This window comes from Rhinoraja longicauda, chromosome 16 (genome assembly GCF_053455715.1).
Source record: "Rhinoraja longicauda isolate Sanriku21f chromosome 16, sRhiLon1.1, whole genome shotgun sequence".
Classification (NCBI taxonomy): Eukaryota; Metazoa; Chordata; class Chondrichthyes; order Rajiformes; family Arhynchobatidae; genus Rhinoraja; species Rhinoraja longicauda.
The window spans coordinates 41,490,654-41,515,947 of record NC_135968.1 but is presented as its reverse complement, the minus strand read 5'-3'; the positions used below and the strand labels follow the sequence as shown (position 1 = coordinate 41,515,947).

Sequence of the window (25,294 nt, the reverse complement as noted above, 5' to 3'; positions counted from 1 at the left end):
CACTGAATTTCCTGTCAACATCGTCACAGCAGTCATATCCTTTCTATAGTGTGATGATCGCACTGTAATGATAATGCACACAGCATTCCAGCTGCAGTAGACCTGATGTTTTATATATTTATATCATAACCTTCCTGCTCTTGTATCGCCTTCCCCAACTAATAAAGCCTATTCTCCTGTATGCCTTTATCACCACCTGCCATCAGGGATCCTGGGGATTTACACCAAAGTCCCTCTGTTATTCAGCACTTCCAAGGCCCTACTGTCATTGTATATATCTTAGCCAAAAACTTGTCCAAAAATGCACATCTCACATTTTTGAAGATTATATTCGACCCATCACGTTTCTGTCCATCTTATGTGGCCTAAGACAACCTCTTTATTATTAACAATACCAACAATTCTTCTGTCATTTGCAACTTAATAATTATACTTCCTATTTTCATGTTCCTGTCATTTGTGCATACCACAAAATGCAAGGTCCCAGAACCAATTCCTGCAATGCACCATTGGTCACAGATTTACAATCATGATAACAAGCCCTGGCCATCATTTTCTGCAATTTCAGATCCAATTTGCCCAGGATCCCATAGGCTCGTACCTTCTGGACAAGTCTCACATGTGAGTCCCTTTCAGTGGCCTTACTGAAGTCCACAAGGAGAACATCAACTGCACAACCCTCATTGATACATTTAGTTACCTCCTTGAAGAATTCAAACAAATTAATCAGAATTTCCCCCCATACACGATTAATCTTGTCCTTCAGAACTATTTTGTAATGTTTTTCCTACCATTAATGTTAGGTGTTAAGGGCATTAAGATTCAGGGGAATAGGATGGGTCAGGGATGGAACACTGGAGAATCTCCTGCACTTGCAGGAACTCAGTGTATATTAACATTTTAATGGGAATAATTAATACCGTGTTATTTGGACTATAGATCTGTGAATATGTATTACATATCATAAATGGAAGTGTGCCTTCTGATGTTGTTCCTATTGCTGTGAGACATCAGATTATAATCACATGGGTCACGATAAAACAGCTTCTGCAACAACAAATAGGACCAAATCTGGGAAGTGATGATGAGGTAAAGCAGTTTACAAATTGTTTACTTACACCTCTTGATTTGTTTACTGATGCATCTTGATGGGTTTCATTTTGAAATAAATCACTTGGAAATTGGGCTGTATGAAATGATTTCCATTTTTCAATAGAATGTTGGTTAAAAACTTTAAACCAAATATTTTTTCAGCACTGACTTGAATCATGTATTGTCTTAATCACGTATTGTCTTTCAGCTGGCTTGTTAGCACGCAACAAAAGTTTTTCACTGTAACTCGGCACAGGTGACAATGAACTAAACTAAACTAAAGATTAGTTTGTGGATTATACATGGGAAGTCAGTTGTGCCACACAAAACATAGTAACATGTAAATGCGTAAATGTCATTAGCCCATTAGACGTACGATATTCAAGAGTAATTGAGGACTTAATGTTAGAAGCACTAACAATAGTGCAGCAACAAACCCTTAAGAGGAAATACCAAAAGCTTTTATTTGTAGGAATTGTGGCAACTAGCCTAAAGTAGATTCCCGATCATAAGCCGCAGCAAGGAAGACCAATCTGCCTCTCAGAGAATGACACTGTTGTTCCAAATAGTAGCTGCAGGTGTAAGAGTAGAAAACATGAGTAAGAATAATGAATATGCAAGATTGTGAGGATTCTCTTTCTATTCTATTCTAGATACCATCAGATGCAGAAGCCCAGGTGAATAACATCAGCAGTTGTCAAGGAAGCTATGATGCTTCCATTTAACTGCCTCCAAATAAGATAATTGAAAAGAGGGAAGATGGTAGTAATGCAAGCAAAATTAAGATTACTTTTAGAAATTTGTTTTGCCTTTTAAAAAGGAATGGTTACTTAAGAATTAATAGCATAACGTTTAAGGATTAGTTTATCCCTAAACTTTCTTGCATTCGTTTTCGTACATGTTTATAGAAAAAATTATCAGACCAGTTGCTAGTTCACATATGCTACAAGTTATGTACATAAAGTCACATGACAAGATAATGACTCAATTTCCACCCAAAGTGTTGTGAATCTGTGGAATTCTCTGCCACATAAGGCAGTGGAGGCCAATTCACTGGACGTATTCAAGAGAGAGTTGAATATAGCTTTTAGGGCTAAAGGAATCAAGGGATATGGGGAGAAAGCAGGAATGGGGTACTGATTCTGGATGATCAGCCATGATCATATTGAATGGCGGTGCTGGCTCGAAGGACCGAATGGCCTACTCCTGCACAAATTTTCTGTTTCTAATTCCAAGCCTGGAAAGATATTTTGTGATGATCCTGTCAGATCCAAATTGACTTGAGCTGCAGTAGCCTCTGCATTTAAAATTTAATTTTCAGCCTTTTCCATTATATTCAATGATATCTTACTGAGCGACTTTGACAAGGGCCAAATTGTTATGGCCAGACGACTGGGGCAGAGCATCTCTGAAATGGCAAGGCTTGTGGGGTGCTCCCGGTCAGCAGTGGTGAGTACCTACCGACAGAGGTCCAAGGAGGGACAAACCACAAACCGGCGACAGGGCGTTGGGCGCCCAAGGCTCATCGATGCATAAGGGCAATAAAGGCTATCCCGTCTGGTCCGAACCGACAGAAGGTCTACTGTGGCACAAGTCACAGAAAATTTTAATGGCGGTCATGTGTCACAATACACAGTGTCATCGCACCTTGCTGCGTATGGGGCTGCACACGGAGAACCAACAGCATATTAGGCAGGTGGTCATAATGTTTTGGCTCATCAGGTCATAATGTTTTGGCTGATTGGTGTATATCAGGATTCTGAAAATATAATTCCTTCTGAATAGTCCACTCCTGGTCCACTCTTCCATTATCCCCACCTGCTCACCTTCCTGTGCAAGTGTAAGAAATGTAACACAGGGCCCTGACTCAATGTGACCATAGGAGATTACTTACATTTCATTCAATTTAGAATTTTCTGCTTATGATGCATTCTCCTCCAAAATAAGAAGATCAACAATATTTTTTTTCTACTCATAACTGTATTTACTACTTTAATTCATCAAACACTGCAATTGGCACTTTAATTTTTCATCCCTCTGTCATAGAAATAGAAAATAGGTGCAGGAGGAGGCTATTTGGCCCTTCGAGCCAGCACCGCCATTCGTTGTGATCACTGCTGATCATCCACAATCAGTAACCCGTGCCTGCCTTCTCTCCACATCCCTTGATTCCACTAGCCCCTAGAGCTCTATCTAAACCATCTTTTAAATTTATCCAGTGAATTGGCCCCACTGCTTTCTGTAGCAGAGAATTCCACAAATTCACAACTCTCTGGGTGAAAAAGTTTCTGCTCACCTTAGTTTTAAGTGGCCTCAGCTTTATTCTTAGACAGTGGCCCCTGGTTCTGGACTCCCCCAACATTGGAAACATTTTTTCTGCATCTATCTTGTCCAGTCCTTTTATAATTTTATACGTCTCTATAAGATCACCTCTCATCCTTCTAAACTCCAGTGAACACAAGCCCAGTCTTTCCAATCTTTTCTCATATGACAGTCCCGCCATCCCAGGTCAGTTTCACATTTTTGTTCCTGGCATCATGACCAAAGTAAACACTTCCAAAATCACTTTTGATTTTAAATAATTTCAAACAATTGCTAATTGTACTTTATGTTTGAGCACCAGATGCTCAAATTAGTGCTGCAGTGTCTTCTATAGGCCTATGTTTTATTCCTTTTAGCTACCCTTTTACTCTCTCCTTTGGCCTTGCATCATTATCACATTTGTTATTTACTGTTTAACTGATTGCCATTTCATCATAATCATTCCAGTTAGCTCTTTCCTTGCCTCCCCGTTTCCACTTCCTCAGGGTATAGTGTAAAACTTTTATATCTGCAACATTTTCCATTTCTGAGGCATGGATTCAAAACATTGTTACAAATTTTAAAATTCCTGAAGGTTTTTCCAGAACACAACTGCCAGAGTCCTATAAGTGGGGTTCCTACACTCAGGTAACCATATTGATAGCAAAAAAACAAATTGCTGGAGGAACTCAGTGGGTCAGGCAGGAGGAAGACGGATGTTCAACTTCAGCATCAGTATTGAGAGTGTAGAGGGGAGATAGTCAGTACAAAGAGGTGAGGGGGAGTAGTGAGGCAGGGGTTGGCAGGTGGAAGGAGGAGTGGTGGAGTTTGGAAACAGCAACAGGATGGGAGCTGATTTGGTCATTTGTCCTTAAATTGACTCCGTGGCTGAGTGTTGGGTTTTGTTTTATGATGTTTCTGTATAGCAATAGGGAGATTTTTTATAATCTATAAATCGTCTATATATGAATGTAAGTTTGTCATTTAGTAGATTGGCTTCCCCTCCCTCATTCCATCTCTATTAATACTAGAAGTGATGGATTGGAGATAGACACAATGCTCAGACTGAAGAAGGGTCTCGACTCGAAACGTCATCTATTTCTTTTCTCCTGGGTCAGACACAAAGATGTTGTCTGACACGCTGAATTACTCCAGCTTTTTGTGTCTATCTTCAGTTTAAACCAGCATCTGCAGTTCCTTCCTACACAGGTGGTGGATTGGTTCAGTGTCTGTTTCACATTTGTTTTTTATTTATTTACCTATTCTATACTATCAGTTATGATTTCCCTTATGAACTTTGTTTCCTTCCCCACAAATACCTCTGGACCTGCTGAGTAACTTCAACATATTTTGTCTACATTTCTAGTTTCCAGCTTTTGCAATAATTTGCAATTGATATAGATTCTGTTACAAGATTCAAGTGTTTGCATTGTATTAAGGTCAGATGAGACTTTAATGTAGCAAGTCTGCAAAATAATACCAATATTATATGGCTTTCTTACAGTTCTTTGTAATTCAGAATGAAATAACTGAGACCACATTCCACTTGAATCTTCGTTCATTTGTATGTTTTGTCAGACCCCTTATACAATAACTTGATGTATTCTTTATCTTTTGCAGGAAAGTAATGACAGCCAGAGTGCAATGGTCCAGGTTCTTGTTGCTCTGGAGATGTATTCATGCAATAGCAACAGACTGATGAAATTTACTGTTCCTAGTCTACTTGAGGTAAATAACTGGTCTTGGTGTAACTTTTTAGAAACAACATTTAAAAACCAATGTATGTCCCAAAATAAATATATTATGCCATAAAACAATGGAAAATGGTATAATGGTTCAGAGTGGAACAGTGCAATGACATAGCTATTGGAGCCCTTGCCTCACAGTGAGAATCTATGCTATTACACCCCCTTTTCCTTTCTGTATAAAAAAGTAAACAATCGTGGAAAAGTTGTTCTTCCCCTCTCCTGGGTTGAGATCTTTTCAGACGCTAGTATTGTGTCTGGAGATCCTCACGAGAAGAACCCCACTGTGGAATAAATCTGATGTGCTCATCCAGTAATTCGTGTTATTATTCAGACTGAAGGTAAAGAACTTGATTTATCAACAGCATCAAAGCCTTGAGTTCAATTATGACCCTGAGTGTTATCTGTGTGGAATTTGTGCATTATTCCTGTGAGTGTGCTGTTTTGCTCCGGATATTCCAGTCCCACCCCCCCCCCCCCCCCCCACATTCCTATGCATGTTGGTTAGCTAGCCACTGTAAATTGTCCCTAGTGTGTAGATAATTGGTAGAATCTGGGGGGAGTAGATGACTACGTATGAAGAATAAAAATGGGGCCAAATTAGGATTGGTGTAAATGAGTGATTGATTGGTGGCACAGAGTCAGAGGCCCAAAGCAACTCTCTTTGACTCTCTAAAACTCTGACTCAATAAGTTATAAACCAGATCTAATTTCCATGATAGATTCTGAGAGACTGAGACTTTGCCAGTGCCCAACATGTATATAATGTGAAAACGTGTGGAACTAAGCATGGGCACTTTGTCAGCTAATGTTTCCTGTGGCCAAACCCTCAGTCAAGCTCTACGCGTGAATCACTTGAAGCTATCACATTGGGTTCAAGGCCAAATTTAGGATTTAAAGCCCTACAGAGGGAAGATACTGTATGTTGTTTCAAATGGTTCCCTGAAATATGGGGGAGCAGTGATTATCCGTTTATTTCCAAGATGGTGCATACAGCAAAAATGAGCAATCCTCTGTGAAGCAAACTAATTTGGTCAGCTTTTGACCGTTTGGGCAATTAATAAGGGCAGGCTAGAACTTCACAGATAGTTTATTGAAACCATTGTTTCATTTGGTCCGTGCTGCAAATTCTGACAGAATCCATGTCAGATTTCTATTGCAAGCATGGGCTTTGTGTAACTGTTGGGATCACTCCCATAAGAATTTCCAGGTTTATATGTATATCTTTATTAATAAAAATTCTGTGAACATTTACAGTTGGAATATAAAGTATCAAGTTGCATCTGGACTGATAAACTGCTGGAGTTGGAAGTTTGGACACGTTTGTTGCACCTTGCCTACCTGAATAACGATAACCCTCTGGTAATGCAATGTGCCCAAAATGCATTCGCATTGGAAAAACTTGTTGCTAAATCTCCTGGTTTTAAGAAGCACAAAAAGTAAGTCTAAACTATTTTGTGTGAGTTCGCCTTTTAAAATGATGACATTCTAGTTCGGCAGATGATGGGGCTGAATAATTGTGATCTTGAATTAAACCAAGTTTAATTTAACTGTAATCTTTTAATACAGTTAGGTTTCATGATTGGGCATTTTAATTTATCATGTCAAGTGCAAAGATGCTGGAAAAGGAGTCACATGTCGCTGGTCTGGACATCCATTGCCATATGATATAATATGAACAATTACTGTGTCCCTGCAAAAATATTTAACGTCATGACTTGATAGAAGTGAAAGCTAATAAAATCATAGCAAGATAAACAGGTATCTGGAATCTTATTTAAAGGCACGATGTGATTTAAGGGTTTTTGTTTCAGAAAACTATTGATCAGGGTGAATTAGAGATCTTGAATTAGATTAAGGTCAGGTTCAGAAGGGAGAATAACATGGACAGAATAATTGGGTTGGGAGAGGGAAATAATATGGGAGTAACCAAAAGATTAAATGGTACCTGTAAGAGGGAATATTGTGTGGTGCTTGTACCCAGAATATGGTTTTACTTGGGGCCCAGCTCAGATTGGAACAGACATAAAATAAAACATCTCTTAGAACAGTGGTGAACTGCTCGAACAAGTCGGTTTATTCAAGGCCTTAACAGTGTGTACCTTGAAAACACTCTGAGAGAACCCAAAATGTTTCAAAGATTCACAGCACCCACAGCTTTTTTATATTCTCATGACACAATGTTTACTTATGGAATCTACAGTTTGGAAATAATTCACCATTGATCAATGTCTCTGTAACCTTTCATCTTTGTCTGTCCCCAGAGTTACCTTTAAGCTTATGTTCCCAGCTATTTAAAAAAACACTCCTTTTGCAGAACAAATGGGCACAATAAAATTCAGGCCTCCCTGCTCATTGCATTACTCTCAAAGATAGACACAAAATGCTTGAGTAACTTAGCAGGACAGGCAGCATCTCTGGAGAGTGGAAGAGCAAGAATGCCTGGCAGCTCGATACCTGAGAAGTGGCAGTACGACAGCCAAGTCTCCCATGGCATCTGAGTGCTCCCACTGTCGTGCTATGATGTGCAGCTGCCAGTGCACAAATGTAACATGTAGGAAGGAACTGCAGATGTCTGAAGGTAGACACAAATCGCTGGAGTAACTCGGCGGGAAAGGCAGAAACTCTGGAGAGAAGGAATGGGTGACGTTTCGGGACGAGACCCTTCTTCAGACTGGTGTCAGGGGTGAGGGAGATAGATAAGGAAATGTGAAGGTGTGAAAACAGGGCAAAGGGAACGGAGATCAAGAAAATGTGGAATAGATCATTGTTAGCTGGGAGATCGATCGGAAGGAAGGTGGTTTAACCTCACTGTGTAAGAAAGGAGAAGGAGAGAAAACAGGGAACTAGTTAACCTGACACTAGCAGTAAGGAAAATTGTGGAATTTGTTTTTTAAAACGATGCAACAAAGATCTAGGAATTTAATAATAGGATAAGGTGAAGTCAACATGGATTTAAGAAGAGGCACACCTATTGGAACTTTCTGAGATGGTGGCTAGAAAAATAGATCTAGTAGCTCTGGTTATCGTGCCGGAAGACTTGAGGATGGCTAATATAGGTTAGTTTAGTTTAGAGATACAGTGCGGAAACCGGCCCTTCGGCCCACCGAGTCTGCGCTGATTAGCGACCTCCGCACATTAACACTATCCTACACACTAGGGACAATTTACAATTTTACAAAGCCAATTAACCAACAAATCTGAATGTCTTTGGAGTGTGGGAGGAAACCGGAGCACCTAGAGAAAACCCTCGCAGGTCACGGGGAAAGCGTACAAACTCTGTACAGACAGCATCTGCAGTCAGGATCAACCCGGGTCTGGCGCTGTAAGGCAGCAATTCTACCACTGTGCCACTGTACCGCCAATGTAGTGCCCCTATTTAAGGAAGACAGCAAGGAAAAGCCTCGGAAACACAGACCAGTGTGTCTAACATCAGAGATGTGCATGTTATTGGAGGTGATTCAGAGAGACAGCATATATATGTTTTGGAAACAGATCCCAGGAATGAGTAGGTTAACATATGATGAGCATTTGTTGGCAATGGGCCTATACTCGCTGGAGTTTAGAAGAATGAGGGGGGACCTCATTGAAACCTACAGAATAGTGAAACGCTTGGATAGAGTGGATGTGGAGATGATGTTTCCCCTCGTGGGAGAGTCTAGGACTCGAGGTCATAGCCTCAGAATTAAAAGACGTTCTTTTAGGCAGGAGATGAGGAGAAATTTATTTCGTTAAAGGGTGGTGAATCTGTGGAATTCTTTGCCACATAAGGCTGTGGAGGCTGTCAGTGGATATTTTTAAGGCAGATATCGATAGATTCTTAATTAGTACGGGTGTCAGAGGTTATGGGGAGAAGGCAGGAGAATGGGGTTAGGAGGGAGAGATAGATCAGCCATGATTGAATGGTGAAGTAGACTTGATGGGCCGAATGGCCTAATCCTACTCCTATCACTTATGACCTTATGGATGGCTTTGAGTGTGAAATAGTGTCTCACCAATTTAATTGAGTTTTTTGAAGAAGTGACTGGGAAGATTGAGTGCAGTGTGAATAGATTTGTCTACATGTCTTTGACAAGGTATTCCAAGGTAGGCTGATCTGAAAACTTAGATCACAAGGGATCCGGGTATGGTTTCAGGTCCTTGATGCTGCCTGTCCTGCTGAGTAATTCAGTTTTTTGAAATTCCAGATTTCTAGAATTTAAATCATCTTTTAAATCAGTTTTTAAATTTAATTTAGAATTCTAGGAGGATGGATTTGTTTTGATTGAGGAAAAATTAAGCAAACTGGGCTGGTACTGTTCAGAGGATAATGAACTTTCACCCTGGAGGGTTGTTGAGGCCCAGTGTATGAGTGTATTTAAGGCAGAGGTTGATCGATTTTTAGAGGTTAAGGAAATCAAGCAATTGAGAGTTACATTAAGAATGTGGAGCTGAGCTTAAATGTCGGCAAAATGTCGGCAAAACCTATTCAAGAATAGATTATTTTTTGGTCGACGCTAAACTTATCTCACTCACTTATAATTCAAAATACCATAATATTACAATCTCAGATCATGCACCTTTAACATTCATGATTAAATTAAATGGAATGTCCGAGAAACAAGCATATTGGAGATTTAACCCACAAATTGTGAACGAAAAGTCATGCCAGGAATATATTATTAAACAGATTCAAATATTTTTTGAGGTAAATGACAACCCTGACACACCTATTTCTCTTATGTGGGAAACGTTTAAAGCGTATGTTCGAGGTACATTAATTTCTGCTCAAGCTTTTTATAATAAAGAGAACAGGATTAAGCAACAAACATTGGAAAGTGAAATCAAACAACTAGATATAGAAAATGCGAGAATGCCATCTACTCTAAAATATAATAAAATTGCGGTATTGAAATATAAATTAAATAAAATGTATTCAGAACAAGTCATAAAACTCTATCAAAAAACAAAACAATTACATTTTGAATTTGGAGACAAACCACAAAAACTATTAGCACGTCAGTTACGAAAAATGGAAGGGGAAAAAATAATTCATAAAATTAGAACAGAGACAGGAGAATTATTAAAAATGCCCAAGGACATAAATGATAGATTTCTCCAATATTATCAGAGCCTTTATTCAACTAAAACCGTAGCACAATCAGAAGGAATAGCAGACTTTTAAAAAAAATGTAATTTAAAAGGTTTAGATTCAAAACGATAGAGAAGTATTAGAAAGGGAGATTACGACAAAGGATATTGAGGAGTCTATTGGTTCTTTAAAAAATGGTAAAGCAGTAGGACCAGATGGTTTAGGCTCCGAATTTTATAAAAAATTTTATGATTTGCTTAGCCCACGTTTACATAGACTGTATGAGTATATATATACTCAACAGAAACTTCCAGACACTAAATGAATCTATAATAACACTCATTCCTAAAGCTGATAAAGATCCGGAAGATCCGGGATCATACAGAGCAATTGCACTTTTAAATACAGATCAAAAAATTTTAACTAAAATACTAGCGTATAGATTAAGTACAGTGATGAATAAATTAATACACCCTGACCAAACAGGCTTCATTCAGAAACGATACTCATACTATAATCTAAGAAGATTATTTAATATTATATATTCCAAGAGAATTATTAATGAAGATCTAGCAATAATCTCACTTGATGCTGAAAAAGCATTTGATCAGGTTGAATGGTCTTATTTATTTTCGGTGATGGAAAATATGCAGCTTGGGGAGAAATTCTGTACATGGATAAAACTGTTATATACAAATCCCACGGCCAGAATATTTACAAACCAAAGGTTGTCATCGAAATTTAGCCTATCTAGAGGTTGTAGACAAGGATGCCCGTTATCCCCATTATTATTTGCGCTTGCTATTGAGCCACTGGCAGAAAGAGTTAGGGGGCATCCGGAAATACATGGATATAACACAAAGGACACAGTGAATAAAATTTCTCTATACGCAGATGACGTATTAATTTACATTACAAAACCAGAAATTAGTATTCCAAACTTATTAAAGCTAATAACCCAATTGGGTTCACTTTCAGGATACAGAATAAATTGGAATAAAAGCGAAATTATGCCAATAAGGGAACATAATAAACAGATAATACAACAATTTCCATTTAAAATAGTAAATGAAAAATTTAAATATCTAGGTATCTATGTAACTAAGATATATACATCATTATTTAAAGCAAATTTCCCCCCATTACTGAACAAACTACATAAGAATATTCAATATTGGAAAACACTCCCTATCTCAATGGTTGGCAAAATTAATGCCATAAAAATGATTTTTTTACCGCAAATATTATACCTTTTTCAGACAATTCCGATATATCTGACAAAAAACTTTTTAAAAAAATTGGACTCTATTGTTAATGATTTTATCTGGGATTATAAGAATCATAGGATAAACAAAAGACACTTGTGTAAATCAAAAATAAATGGAGGCCTGGCTTTACCCAATTTTTTGTTTTATTTCTGGGCAGTTAATATTAAAAATATGAATTTCTGGTTGGAAGAAATAGATCATCAACCAGACTGGTTAAAAATGGAAAAGGAAGATTGTTTACCTTTTGATATTGGTTCGATATTATTTGCTACGTCTAAATTAAACAAAAAAATTTATAGGGAAAACCCTATAATATTTAGTGCTATACGAATTTGGAAACAATTAAAAAAGACATTAAAATTAGATAATTTATCACTTTTTCTTCCAATTGTGAATAATCCTTTGTTTAAGCCTTCATGGGTAGACGGGGGTTTTACACAATGGAAGGATTATGGAATTAAAAATATGGGACAACTTTATAAGGAAGGCACCTTTCTGACATTTCAGGAGTTGCAACAGACTTATGGTCTTCGTGGAAATGATTATTTCAGATATCTTCAACTTAGAGATTATGTAAAATCGAACTCCCAAAATTTTCGAATTAGAAATTCAGAAATTCTTGATGAATGTTGGAACAAACATCCTAATACAGAAAAATTAATATCTTATATATATAATATCTTATTAGACAGTGACATTCCCTCCACGGACTTATACAGACAAAAATGGGAAAAATAATTAAACCAAGTAATTACGAAAGATACTTGGGAAGAAAGTTTGCAACATATACATCAGTGTTCACTAAACGCCAGACATTCTCTAATACAATTTAAAGTAATACATAGGTTACACTATTCAAAAACAAAACTACATAAAATTTTCCAACATATCTCACCTAAATGTGATAAATGTCAACATTTAGAAGCTACATTATTTCATATGTTTGCAAACTGTATAAAAATTAAAAAATTCTGGGTAAATATTTTTAGCATAATATCTAAAGTAACCAGCACACAATTGGACCCAGATCCAAAATTAATTATACTCGGAATATTGGAATTAAATCAAACATTTAGAACAACACAAAGAAACTTTATGGATTATAGTTTAATAACAGGAAAAAAATTAATTCTAAAATTTTGGAAAGGCCCTACGGCCCCCACAATCAAAATGTGGATTATAGAAATGACGGAGACCTTAAACGTGGAAAGAATCAGATTTTCCCTGTTGGACAAACAGGAATTATTCATTGGAACATGGTCTCCTTTTATTGATTACTTAAAGGGTCAGAATGGTTCAGCACAGGAACCTGACTAGCACTCGGACTAAAGAATGGATGAAATGCTATACTTTGAAATGTACGAATATATCTCGAAGGAAGTTTTTGTTATTTTAATAAATTTCTCCATTCTTCTTTAACTAACTTTTTCCTTATCTTTATAATTTGTTTTTGTTTTTGTTTTTATTTTTCTTCTCTCTCTTTTCTTTCTTTACTTCATCTATTTCTTTAGTTCTATCTAGTTTAAAAAAAAAAAGGGGCAAAAGGTATTGGAGACAATATAATAATAATTGACAATATTATCAATTTAAAAATGTATGACTGTAAGTTATGTACTTATCTCCAATAAAAAATTTATCTTAAAAAAAAAAAAAAAAAAAAAAAATGTCGGCAAAAAAGGGCGGCACGGTGGCGCAGCGGTAGAGTTGCTGCCTTACAGCGAATACAGCGCCGGAGACTCAGGTTCGATCCTGACTACGAGCGCCATCTGTACGGAGTTTGTACGTTCTCCCCGTGACCTGCGTGGGTTTTCTCCGAGATCTTCGGTTTCCTCCCACACTCCAAAGACGTACAGGTATGTAGGTTAATTGACTGGGTAAATGTAAAAATTGTCCCTAGTGTGTGTAGGATAGTGTTAATGTGCGGGGACCGCTGGGCGGCGCTGACTCGGTGGTCCGAAGGGCCTGTTTCCGCGCTGTATCTAAAATCTAAAAAATAAAAAAAATGTCAGCCATCAATTCTCGTTGAATGGTGAAGCAAAGAAGAGAGGCTGGATGGCCTACTTCATCTATTTCTTTTGCGTTTAAACAAGGAAACTGTGGAAATGTGTACTATGGTTATCTACTTCAACTGGCATGATACTCACTGTGAACATCTTAGATGGAAGAACTGGCTTTCCTTAAGTCTTTTGCTAAACTAGTTAAACTACACAGTTTGTGAAGTCATGGTCTCCTTTGGAAGATTTTAGGAAACAATTGTTGGTTGCAGTTATTGTGAAAGGGATAAATAATGTTTTTGTTGTGTTTATCTAGGCACAATTTTACAGTTCAGAATGAATTGCTCAGTGTTGTTGCCTGTATCCAAGGGCAGAACTTGGTGAAGACTGGAGCTGGAAACAGCAAAATGCGTATTGCTGCAATTGAAGCGTTTGAAAAGAGTGCAAGGTGATTTTATCTCGGAGCAGAGCAACTGTGCATGTTTCATCATAAAGTCTTGGTTAAACCCAATTGTTCTAAGTATTTTTTTGTGGGAAACACTTTGCAGAAATAAGTTTTATTTGTTCACAGCATTAGAGATAAATTGTCAATAGAACATAGAATATGTTCAGCACAAGAATAGGTCCTTCATCCCACCATGTCATTGCTGACTAGAATACCAATCTAACTAATCCCATCTGCCTGAATGTGATCTCTATCCCTCCATGCCCTAATTGTTCAAGTATCTAAATGTCTCATAAATGCCATACTGTAATGTCTGCTTCCACCACATCAATTGGCAACATGTTCCAGGTACTCACGACTCTCTCTATACAAAAAACCTGCCTCGTAAATCTCCTTATGTAAAACATACCTCTCACCTTGAAACTATGCCTTCAATGCCCTGTATTTGATATTTACACTCTGCGAAAATGGCTCTGACTATCTACCCTTTCTAAGGTAGACACCAAATGCTGGAGTAACGCAGCAGGTCAGGCAGTATCTCAGGAGAGATGGAATGGGTGACGTTTCGGGTTGAGACCATTCTTCAGACCCGAAACGTCACCCATTCCTTCTCTCCTGAGATGCTGCCTAACCCGCTGTTACTCCAGCATTTTGTGTCTACCTTCGATTTGAACCAGCATCTGCAGTTTTTTTCCTACACATCTACCCTATGTATGCCTCAGGTTTCCCTCTGACACTGCACAGAGAACAAACTAAGTTTATCCAACCTCTCCTCATAGCTAATACACTCCAATACAGGTAACATCCTGAGTGAACCATTTCTTCACCCTCTCCAAAGCTTTTATTTCCTCCCTGTTGCGTGCCAACCAGAACTGCACACAGTACATCAAATGTGGCCTAACCAAAGTTTTATGTATCTCTACTATGATTTGCCAACATTTATATTTAATGCCCCAACCTGACATTAAGCATACTATGTGCCTTCTTGCCAGTTTCAGGGACCCATGGACTTGCAGCCCAATATCCCTCTGTTCATAAACGTTCCTACGAGTCCTACGATTTGCTGTATACTTTCCTCTTGCTTTTGAACGCACAAAATACAACACTTTGCAGCACTAGGGTGTTACTTTGTATTAGCTAGGTTCGTCTAGCTTTTGACAAATGTTCTCTATAAGACTCTCCCTGAGTGACGTAATAATGAGGGCCAAGGGGCTGAAATGGACTCTCTGGTGTATTGCGGTTGAAAGAGGTCTCAAGGTACCTCTTATTTCATAGCTTTTAAGTTTTGGATTATTTTCTGTTGAGCTCCATTTTAAGACAACATGTAAGTCTTAAGAAGTAAGATTACTGCCACTCTTGAGCAAGACAGTGACATTGGTTCCAATTCCTTGCATCCTAATGGTACAGTGTATTGGATCAGGTGTCATTTAATATTACAAATGTTCTCATATAAACTTTACTGCAAGTTAAATTGTTTCTATTGTTGCTTCCTGATGCTTTTATGCCAAAGCAAACTGTGTGGCTCCCCTTGGCCTTTGTGATTTTTACAGGAACGACTTGCTGCAATCTGTTGACTTCTTCCATATTTGCCATCTCAATCATACATGTCAAAATCATTGTAAAGCTTCTCTGTAGCCTCCAGTTTCCTCATCATTTCTCTTTGGACGTTTGTGCTTTGATTTCTACTTTGTCTGTTTCCTTAGGTAGAGAATGAAATGTGTGGATTCAAGACAAAAATGAACCAATTAATAAATAGAGAAAGAAAATACAGATCTTCTTTCTCAAGCAAGGGGGGATAGCAAGGGGGGTATCAAGGTGTCGGAGTAATAGCAGTCACTATTTTTATTGGGGAATTGTAGGGTTAATTGTAATTGGGAGTAACACAGGAGAATAAAAAATGTTTATGTCAGGAAACACGAAACCTACCAAACTGGGTGTATTTGCCGGATGTGGAAGTTCCACTTGAGATCTAGAACTGATGATGAAACCAAAGACATCAAGATTGACTAAAGGCAGATGAGTATTAAGAAGTGATAACTGTTTTGTTTTTTAGTTGTTGCATCCCTGATGAATGGAAGGGATCATAGTTTTTAATCAGAATGTCTGGGTGTACTTCAAATTACATGCCCAGGAACTCCAGAGCACCAGTATGAGTTGATGTGGGGAAAGGAAAATCACTTCTCCTATTTCTCATCGCCTCATAACAGGAGACCAGATTGAAACAGTGTATATCAGAGACTAAACTGCATTCATAGATAACATTTATGTACTCTCCAACAGCTATGGAGAAAAAGCTGGATGTATGAATCTTGTCATGAATTCAGCAAAATCCTTTTGGAATTCTTGCCAGCCTTTGATACCATCTGTTCAGGAAAGAAGAAAACTTCAAGAGCCACTTAAAGCTTTTCTAAAGGCAATCCACAGTACATACACCAAGAATAAAAAGGTAAAATTGTTGCAATAATTTCAATACCATTGCTTGTTGTGTTTAATAGCATATATCTGTCAACAAATAATAAACACAGAAGGCTGCCAATGATGTAATCTTAACCTGGTGTGCCACCTAGTGGCCTTTAACATTGCCCCTGGTAAAGTGTGTTGAGCAAAATGGATTTCACCAACCATTACAGAAGCAGCAGGTGCATGCACATTTTTACCAGCATGCCCACGCCCAGAAAAAGAAGATGTGACCCATTCTTAGAAGATAGATATTTACTCAGCTGCTCTCACTGACTCCAATAATGCTGACGTTCCAACACATTTAAAAACTCTTAAAATGGCATTAACGATTAATAAAATGTTATTGGGTTGGATTTTACCAAACCTAGCCTGCCACCTGGAACCATCATTCAAGGTTCCCATATATTCTTAGAACTGGAAGGTTGAGCTTGTGGCCCTTCAGTCAAGTTGCAAGTTCCAGGCAGCAACTGGACCTCGGAACTCTCATTGTTATTGGATTACAAGTGCAGGCAGTTACGTATGTGTTCCAGTCCTGAATAGCCACCTTAACACTGCCCATAATTAAACTAATGCAATGTACATTGTATCCAGTCATTAATGAGTACTAAAAACATGTTATTATTAATATTACCAGCTTGGAAAAATCTTGGAGAATTTATGTTGAATTGGTTTTGATTTTTGTTAGTCAGGTCTTTCATAACCTGAAGAGCCTCTCTACCTACTGCCATTATAGACAATGAATCTGCCTTGCTTTATCTAAAATCCCCTTGATGCACAATGAAAGTAATTGCAATGCCCAGCTAAATATTACAAGTTGTGTGACATTGCAAGAAAATGCAGGAAGCAGATTGGACACCCTCTGTGCGAGAGAAATACAACAGACTTTCCCAAAGAGGAAACACTGTGTATGTCGGAGATATGAAATTAAACCAGAAAATGCTTGATATACTCAGCAGGTCAGACAGGTTCTGAGGAGATGTAAATGGAATTAAATGACTACTCAACAAAATATTTGCCAGAGAATAACAGGATAAATATCAAAAAGAGAAACAGTTATAGTGTTTCGGGGGGAAAAAAGATCAGCAGTGGAAATGATCCTCTAGCTCTTTCCAGGAAATGTTCGATGTACAAGAGGATCAATGACCTACGGTATTACACTACATGATTCTAAGAGGGTCTTTGTGCTTTGGATATACGAGCAGTACAATTATAAATTTCAAGGTCTATCATTTCACCTAAAGTACTTGTGTGGCCTCTTCAACCATCACAATGCTTTTACTACCAACCTTCACGCCAACAAATGAACTGATTAGTAACTTTGCAATGGCATCATATGGTCAAAATATATAAAATATTGGTTTCACAAAATAATCAAGGTTGTGTTCACTGCATAATCTTTCCCTTGTGTGAGATGCAAATGTGAGTGCTCACAATCATGATGCTCGAGACAATCTAGAGAAACAAGTATATTTTATTTGCAAATCTGCAGAGTTGGGTGCCTCCCCTCTCGAGACACACCGAGGTCGGGAAAATCCCTTCTTTTTATTCACTTCAATTTACAATTATCACACCTTTAATTCCTCCCCTTCGGGCTCCTTCCAATCGGAGCACTGAGGTGCATAATCTACCGTCACCGCCCCTGTTGCCTCCCACATCATACATCGCATGTATATTTAAATGAGACATCTTGTCATGCTGGACGTTTTTGTAATATTCATTTATCTCATTAGGCAAGCGCAGTACAGAGTAGTTCATGCCCTTTCCCCCAGTTCTCTGGCTATTTTGCCCTCTCCCCTAGTTCTCTGATTATCTTCTAACACTTGTCCTTGGAATGTCACCATTTGTTCTTGCGGTTTTTTTTCTTCTAGCCGAGCACGGTCGGGTCAACTATATCTCAGGGTCCTTAGTCTAAATCAATTATCCCTTTTTTACCCCTCTCTCACACTTGTGTCCTACAGGAAGAAGGAAAAGAAGAAAAAACCGAAGTGATTGAACGACAAACATTTAAACGGCAAACACATTATACCATCTCTGAGCAATTTTCAAATGGTTAGTAAAGCCTTTTATTCTTTTAAAAAGTCATAAGTTGACAATTCATTTTTCATAAACTTGGGTGAATAATTTGTGAGCTTCAACAAAAGAAATGACCACACAAGAATTAATTGTTCATTCCAACTAATCCACGATAATACTTATTATCGACCTGAGTAAGTACAATGCACATGCGCAAAAATGCTGCCTAACCCGCTGAGTTAGAGATGCTGCCTGGCCCACTGAGTTAAAGATGCTGCCTGACCCGCTGAGTTACTCCAGCATTTTGTGATACCTGCCCAAAAATGACTATATCCTTTCATTGCCCTTTCCTATATCCCAGTCACAATCTATTCTTAAATTGTAGACATGGAATTACAATCCACAGGATCACACCCCTTCATGTAAAATAACGTTTCTCTCTATCCTGCATCATTAGCACTTTAATTTGTTCTAAAGCAACCTGTTATAAGAAATAGACAATTTCCATCTCAGTGCCATCCCTTCACATTTTTATGAAGTCAGGTAATTATTTTCAACACTTTATTGAAAATGCCATAGAGTCCTTAAGTTTCCAACTATATTGTCAATGTCTGTCTTGAATAAATTCAATGAGCAAGCCTTCATTAGGTGGCCAATTCCAAAGAATCACAACATTCATAGTGAAGGAATTTATGTTTATCCCATTTCTGAATAGTTAAGCAGTAATAATGTACCAATTCCAACTAATTATATTTATTTGAAGCTGGCAATGATCCTGAAGATGATCTCAAGTTAAGGGCAGCAATGTACGGACTGTTATTCCACATCTATGCAAATGAAGGAAACTGGAAAACCGGATTAAAGGTGTTGGACAATGCCATCATAGATATGCCAAAAACAAAGCAGCGATTGTAAGTAAAATGAGACATGTTTGTATAAAAATTAAACACAGTTATAAAAGAATTTGGAAGCATTGACATGGTCTTTTTCTGACATCACCGCCCCAGGTGGATACTAGAGAGGTGAGGTGTAATTCTGATTCAATGAGGTCCATTAATAAGGTGTACCATTATGTTTATCCCAAAGTTCTACATGGAGGAATTCCCCATTTTACTTTTTCCAGCAAGAAAGGTAATGGATGAAGGAAAATAATGTACAAGAGAGGTTATTCAGAAGTCCAGAAGAAATATAAAAACATAGAAAAATATAAAAAAAATTGGGCAGCACGGTGGCACAGCAGTAGAGTTGCTGCCTTACAGCGAATGCAGCGCCGGAGACTCAGGTTCGATCCTGACTACGGGTGCTGTCTGTACGGAGTTTGCATGTTCTCCCCGTGATCTGCGTGGGTTTTCGCCGAGATCTTCGGTTTCCTCCCACACTCCAAAGACGTACAGGTTTGTAGGTTAATTGGCTGGGCAAATGTAAAAATTGTCCCTAGTGGATGTAGGATAGTGTTAGTGTGCGGGGATCGCTGGGCGGTGCGGACCCAGTGCGCCGAAGGACCTGTTTCTGCGCTGTATCTCTAAATCTAAAAATCTAAATAATCCAATGATGTACAAGCAGGACATTTCTAATCTGTGTCACGAGTCAAGAGTGTTTTATTGTCATATGTCCCAGAGAGAACAATGAAATTCTCTAAATCTAAAAAAAATAATTTTTAAATCTAAAATAGGTGCAGGAGGAGGCCATTTGGCCCTTCGAGCCAGCACCGCCATTCATTGCGATCATGACTGATCATCCACAATCAGTAACCTGCGCCTGCCTTCTCCCCATATCTCTTGATTCCACTAGCCCCTAGAGCTCTATCTAACTCTCTTTTAAATTCATCCAGTGAATTGGCCTCCACTGCCTTCTGTGGCAGAGAATTCCACAAATTCACAACTCTCTGGGTGGAAAAGTTTCTTCTCACCTCAGTTTTAAATGACCTCCCCTTTATTCTTAGACTGTGGCCTCTGATTCTGGACTCCCCCAACTTTGGGAACATTTTTCCTGCATCAAGTATGCAAGAAGTATTAGGACAGAAAGTTTAAAAAAGGATAATTGTCTAAGATCAGGCAAAATGGGGACCAATTTGAGGAGAGGGATGGTGAAAACTGAATTAGAGGTGTTATATTTAAATACATGCAGTGCACGGAACAAGGTGGATGAACTTGTTAGAAATTGGTAGTTACGATGTGGGCATCACAGAGAAGTGGCTGAATAGGGATCAAAGCAGAGAGCTAAACATAAACGGATACACATTCTATCGAAAACACAGGCAGGTGTGCAGAGGGGTGGGGGTGTCTCTGCTCGTAAAGAATTTAATTCAACCCTTAGCAAGGGATGACATAGGATCAGATGTTGAATCCTTGTGGGTAGAGTTAAGAAACTGAAAGGGTAAAAATGCCCTGACGTGAGCTATATACAGGCCTCCAAAGAGTAACCAGGATGTAGGGTACAAATTACATCAGGAGATACCATCGGTTTTTAAGAAAGGCAATGTTACAGTGGTCATGAGGGACTAGTGGTGTTTCGCAGTGGTTGGTTTTAGGTCCGCTAATTTTCATGTTGTATAGTAATGACTTGGATGACGGAATTGATCGTTTTGTGGCCCAGTTCGCAGATGATACAAAGATCGGTGGAGGGGCAGGTAGTGTAGAGGATACACTACAGAAGTTTGTAGAAGGGCTTGGACAGGTTAGGAGAGTGTCCAAAGAAATGGTAGAATGAACACAGTGTAGCATTTTGTTAGCAGGACTAGAGGCATAGACTATTTTCTAAATGGAGAGAGAATTCAGAGATTGTGGGTTTAAAGAGATATAGGAGGTCCAGTGCAGGATTCCCAACAGATTAATTTGCAGGTTGGATCGGTAGTCAGGAAGGCAAATACAACGTTAGGATTCATTTTGATAGAACTAGAATATAAATCAGGGATGCGATGTTGAGGCACTGATTAGAGCATATCTGGAGTATTGTGAGCAGTTTTAGGCCCCATATCAGAGGAGAGATGTACTGGCGTTTGAGGGGTCCAGAGGAGGTTTAAGAGAATAATCCCAGGAATGATTGGGTTAACCTATGATTTGTGTTTGATGGCTCTGTGCCTGTACCTGCTGGAGTTTAGATGAATGAGGGTGGATCTCACAAAAACTTACCATATAATAAAAAGCCTGCATAGAGTCAGTGGAGAGAATATTTCCACTAGGGAGAGAGTCCAGGACCTGAGGGCACAGCCTCAAAAATAAAAGGACGTATCATTAGAATGGAGTTGAAGAGAACTTTATTTAGCCAGACGGTGGTGAATGTGTGGAATTCATTGCAACAGATGGCTGTGGAAGCCACGTCTTTGGGTATTTTTAAATCGGAGGTTCACAAGCTCTTGATTGGTAAGGATGTCAAAGATTACAGGGCGAAGGCAGGAGAATGGGGTTGAGAGAGAAAGAAAGATCAGCCATGATTGAACGGCAGAGTAGACTTGATGGGCCGAATGGCCTAATTCTGCTCCAAAGACTTAGAAATTTATAAAAGCAATGTATAAGAAAACCGAGAAAGACAACGATTCATTCGTAGTCGAAAAACACTGTTTGAGAACTTATTTTTACAGCTTAATTTTCCAACATTTTGTTACAGCATTGATTAAATAATGAATGTAAAACTTTTTTTTTAATCACCAAAAATTCATGATTTTTGTTTTCTGTTTTGAGGCTTCTCTTCAAGCATAGAATTATGGTAAATACCAGGCTTGGTGGAAATATCCAGATGGATATGCAGAAATTATTTGACGAAAGTGAAGATCAAGTATCTAATATGTGGCATCGTGTGGCAGTTTTTTCTAAAGATACAGCAAATCAGTTAACTTGTTATCAGAATTCAATTGGTGTATTAAAGGTACTTTACACATCCATTCATTGTAACAATATGTTATGTATATGCTATATATATATATAAATTTAAATGGATAGAAATAATTTTCATCTTAAATAGTTTAATGTTAAAAAAATACATTAGATTTGTACATGGAATAGAGAATCACAATCAATAGAAAAATGGTCCAAACAAAAACATCATAATTGATTCATAATCAAAGAAATTAAGCAAGAGCTTGTTTAAGATTTATGATTAGACATCCCCCAATCTATTTTCAAATTATTTTCTTGTCATAAAGCTGCTGGGAAATAATGTCTCATATATTCTCTGTAAAATGATGAATCGTAACATCATGATTCTTTCAACATCCCCAACTAAATTCCTTGCCCCATGCATCATTGGTCGTAGTATCCAGGTCCAAAGCTCCAGGTTATATAGATCCATTGATCCCAGGCATCAATTGTATGGCGTCTCATGACAGTGAAAAGATTTTTTGTTGCGTGCTATCCTGTCAGTGAATAGACTATGCATGATTACAAGATGAGTCTGAAATGGGTCTCGACCCGAAACGTCACCCATTCCATCTCTCCTGGATGCTGCCTGACCTGCTGAGTTACTCCAGCATTTTGTGATACATGATTACAATCAAGCTGTCCACAGTGTGCATATACAGAATAAAGGAAATAAATAAATGATCCTTATTTCATAATTAATAAACAATTATTTTAATCCCTACCATCGTTTTAAGTGTGTTGTCATGAATCTTTTCATTTTCCTCTTCTGGTGTTGCCATCATTACACTTGCCTTGTCATACTTTTAATTGGATTTCAATCTTTGTCAAGCCTCCAGAACCAGGAAATCCTCCTGATAATTCCAGCCGCATTTCTTACCCACATGGCTTCTATTGAAGTGCTACATGCAACAATCACTGCACCCCTCCTACAAAAATCAAACCCTGTGTAGTGGGCCAAGTAGGCCAAAATAACGACAAGTAGGCAAGGTTCACGAAAGCGTGTTTACTGTATCTCTGGAACTCCAAAAGGGAGGAGAGTCATGCGGTCCTTGACCTTTATACTCCCGGCCGAAGTCCGCCTCCTTGGCTCGACCCATTCCCGTGCCGAGGGGTCGTGAGTGGTATGGCCCGACCCTCGGGAGCCGCCACACCTGACCTTTCTCTGTCAGGTTTCACTCAAATCATCCTTCACTCAAATATTCCAGCATTCTAATTTTTAGTCCAATGGCATAAAAGTGAAAGATAACATGTTTAAGGTCTGTTGCTTCTCCTTTGAATTTGTTTTGTGATTCCTATTAATATTGCATCTTTTTTTTCGTTTAGAAGCCTGAAAGTAACTGGCAGAAAATCGAAGAATTGATTGAATTTGGTGAATGGTTGTATTGCAATGGATTTTCTGTAACTGAGGCACTCTGTCAGTTGGACTGGGCAGTAGATATTCTCCTGAGTATGAAACTTTGGTTAAAACCCAAGGAGGATGAAGGTTAGCTAAACTCAATTTTTTAAGCTACAAATTTCATGATCATTTACAACTCCTGCTTGCAAGAATCTATTCTGGATGCCAATCTGATATTCAAAAAAAGCAATCTGTGTCAACTTTGTGGTGAGTCTATGCAAGATCTTCACATGTGAACACATGCCTGATTTTGAAGACCAAAGTATGCAAAAATGGATGGCTCTTAAAAATTAGCGTTAGACCTGCAATGTGTGGTTGAACTTATGAGTATTTGAACAAAAGGAGTTTGAATAGGAAATTTGCATTCAGAATTCGTTCTTACCTGGAGTCACCTGCCAGCGGTCTAATCAGGCTGCTAATAACAACACTTCAGTTTCAGAAGAGGGCTATTTCCTCTTGTCACTGCTACCTTTGGAGAGGAGGTACAGAGCCTGAAGTCTTGCACTGCCAGGTTCAGGAATAGCTGCTTTCATAAACCAACCTGGTTCTTGAACCAACGTGCACAACCCTAATCTTACCCCCACAGCAGAACACTATACTTCATCTCTTGCACTACCATGGAATGGGTTTTTAATTCCTAATTATGCTCTTGCACTAATGTTTTTTTTGCACAGGCTTATTTCTTTGATAAATTTATGTGCCATTTACCTACTATTTACCTAGTGTGTACAATTGGTTTTTGTGTGTTTGGCTGAGTCCGAGTGCCTGTGAAACTGCTGCAGGTCAGATTTTATCATTACATTTCACCATATTTGTGCATATGATAATAAACTTGACTTGACGACTTGAATTGTTCAATACCAGTTGACGGTAGCTTGAGGTGAACTCAGGCCTGCATTTACTAGAGGAAATTTTTGTAGCTGTATATGATGTTGGAAGTCATTCTATAAGTTGAACAGTATTGATAGTGGTGATAACGGACCATATCAAGGAGAGCTCTTTAGAGGCATTGGTGCATAAAATGGAAAAGAAAAGTAATGGCCTCTATCCATAACAATGCAGGAAGCTATCTATACACACCATGAAATACATAAATGTGCTGTTTCAACTGCATGTAAAAGTCATGTGGGAAGTGACAATGATGGAGTGATTTTAGTTTAGAGATACAGCATGGAACAGGCCCTTTTGGGCCACCTGGTCCGCGCCAATCAGCGATCCCCGCACATTAACACTATCCTATACATAGAAACATAGAAAATAGGTGCAGGAGTAGGCCATATGGCCCTTCGAGCCTGCACCGCCATTCAATATGATCATGGCCGATCATCTAACTCAGTATCCCGTACCTGCCTTCTCTCTATACCCCCTGATCCCTTTAGCCACAAGGGCCACATCTAACTCCCTCTTAAATATAGCCAATGAACTGGCTTCAACTACCTTCTGTGGCAGAGAATTCCACAGATTCACCACTCTATGTGTGAAAAAAAACTTTCTCATCTCGGTCCTAAAAGACTTCCCCCTTATCCTTAAACTGTGACCCCTTGTTCTGGACTTCCCCAACATCCTCCCATAATCTTCTAAATTCCAGCGAGTACAAGCCGAGTCTATCCAGTCTTTCTTCATATGAATGTCCTGCCATCCCAGGAATCAAT

The 25,294-nt window shown here is 38.6% G+C and overlaps 1 protein-coding gene across 4 annotated transcripts in view; it reads left to right on the top strand.

Moving 5' to 3' along the window:
• The window catches only part of cfap46 (cilia and flagella associated protein 46), a 188,671-nt gene that overhangs the window by 56,236 nt on the left and 107,141 nt on the right, over nucleotides 1–25,294 (top strand). For 3 of the 4 annotated variants that reach the window (XR_013548319.1, XM_078413695.1, XM_078413698.1), the window contains 10 exons: nucleotides 940–1,089; nucleotides 1,746–1,769; nucleotides 5,014–5,121; nucleotides 6,396–6,577; nucleotides 13,788–13,919; nucleotides 16,197–16,362; nucleotides 18,335–18,425; nucleotides 19,153–19,300; nucleotides 22,070–22,253; nucleotides 23,570–23,729. Coding sequence is in view for 3 of the 4 variants with exons in the window: in XM_078413695.1 (XP_078269821.1) it covers nucleotides 940–1,089; nucleotides 1,746–1,769; nucleotides 5,014–5,121; nucleotides 6,396–6,577; nucleotides 13,788–13,919; nucleotides 16,197–16,362; nucleotides 18,335–18,425; nucleotides 19,153–19,300; nucleotides 22,070–22,253; nucleotides 23,570–23,729 (1,345 nt within the window). In the remaining variant the exon portion in view is untranslated. The remainder of the gene's footprint in view (nucleotides 1–939; nucleotides 1,090–1,745; nucleotides 1,770–5,013; nucleotides 5,122–6,395; nucleotides 6,578–13,787; nucleotides 13,920–16,196; nucleotides 16,363–18,334; nucleotides 18,426–19,152; nucleotides 19,301–22,069; nucleotides 22,254–23,569; nucleotides 23,730–25,294) is intronic. The other variant, XM_078413696.1, reaches the window with a different exon arrangement.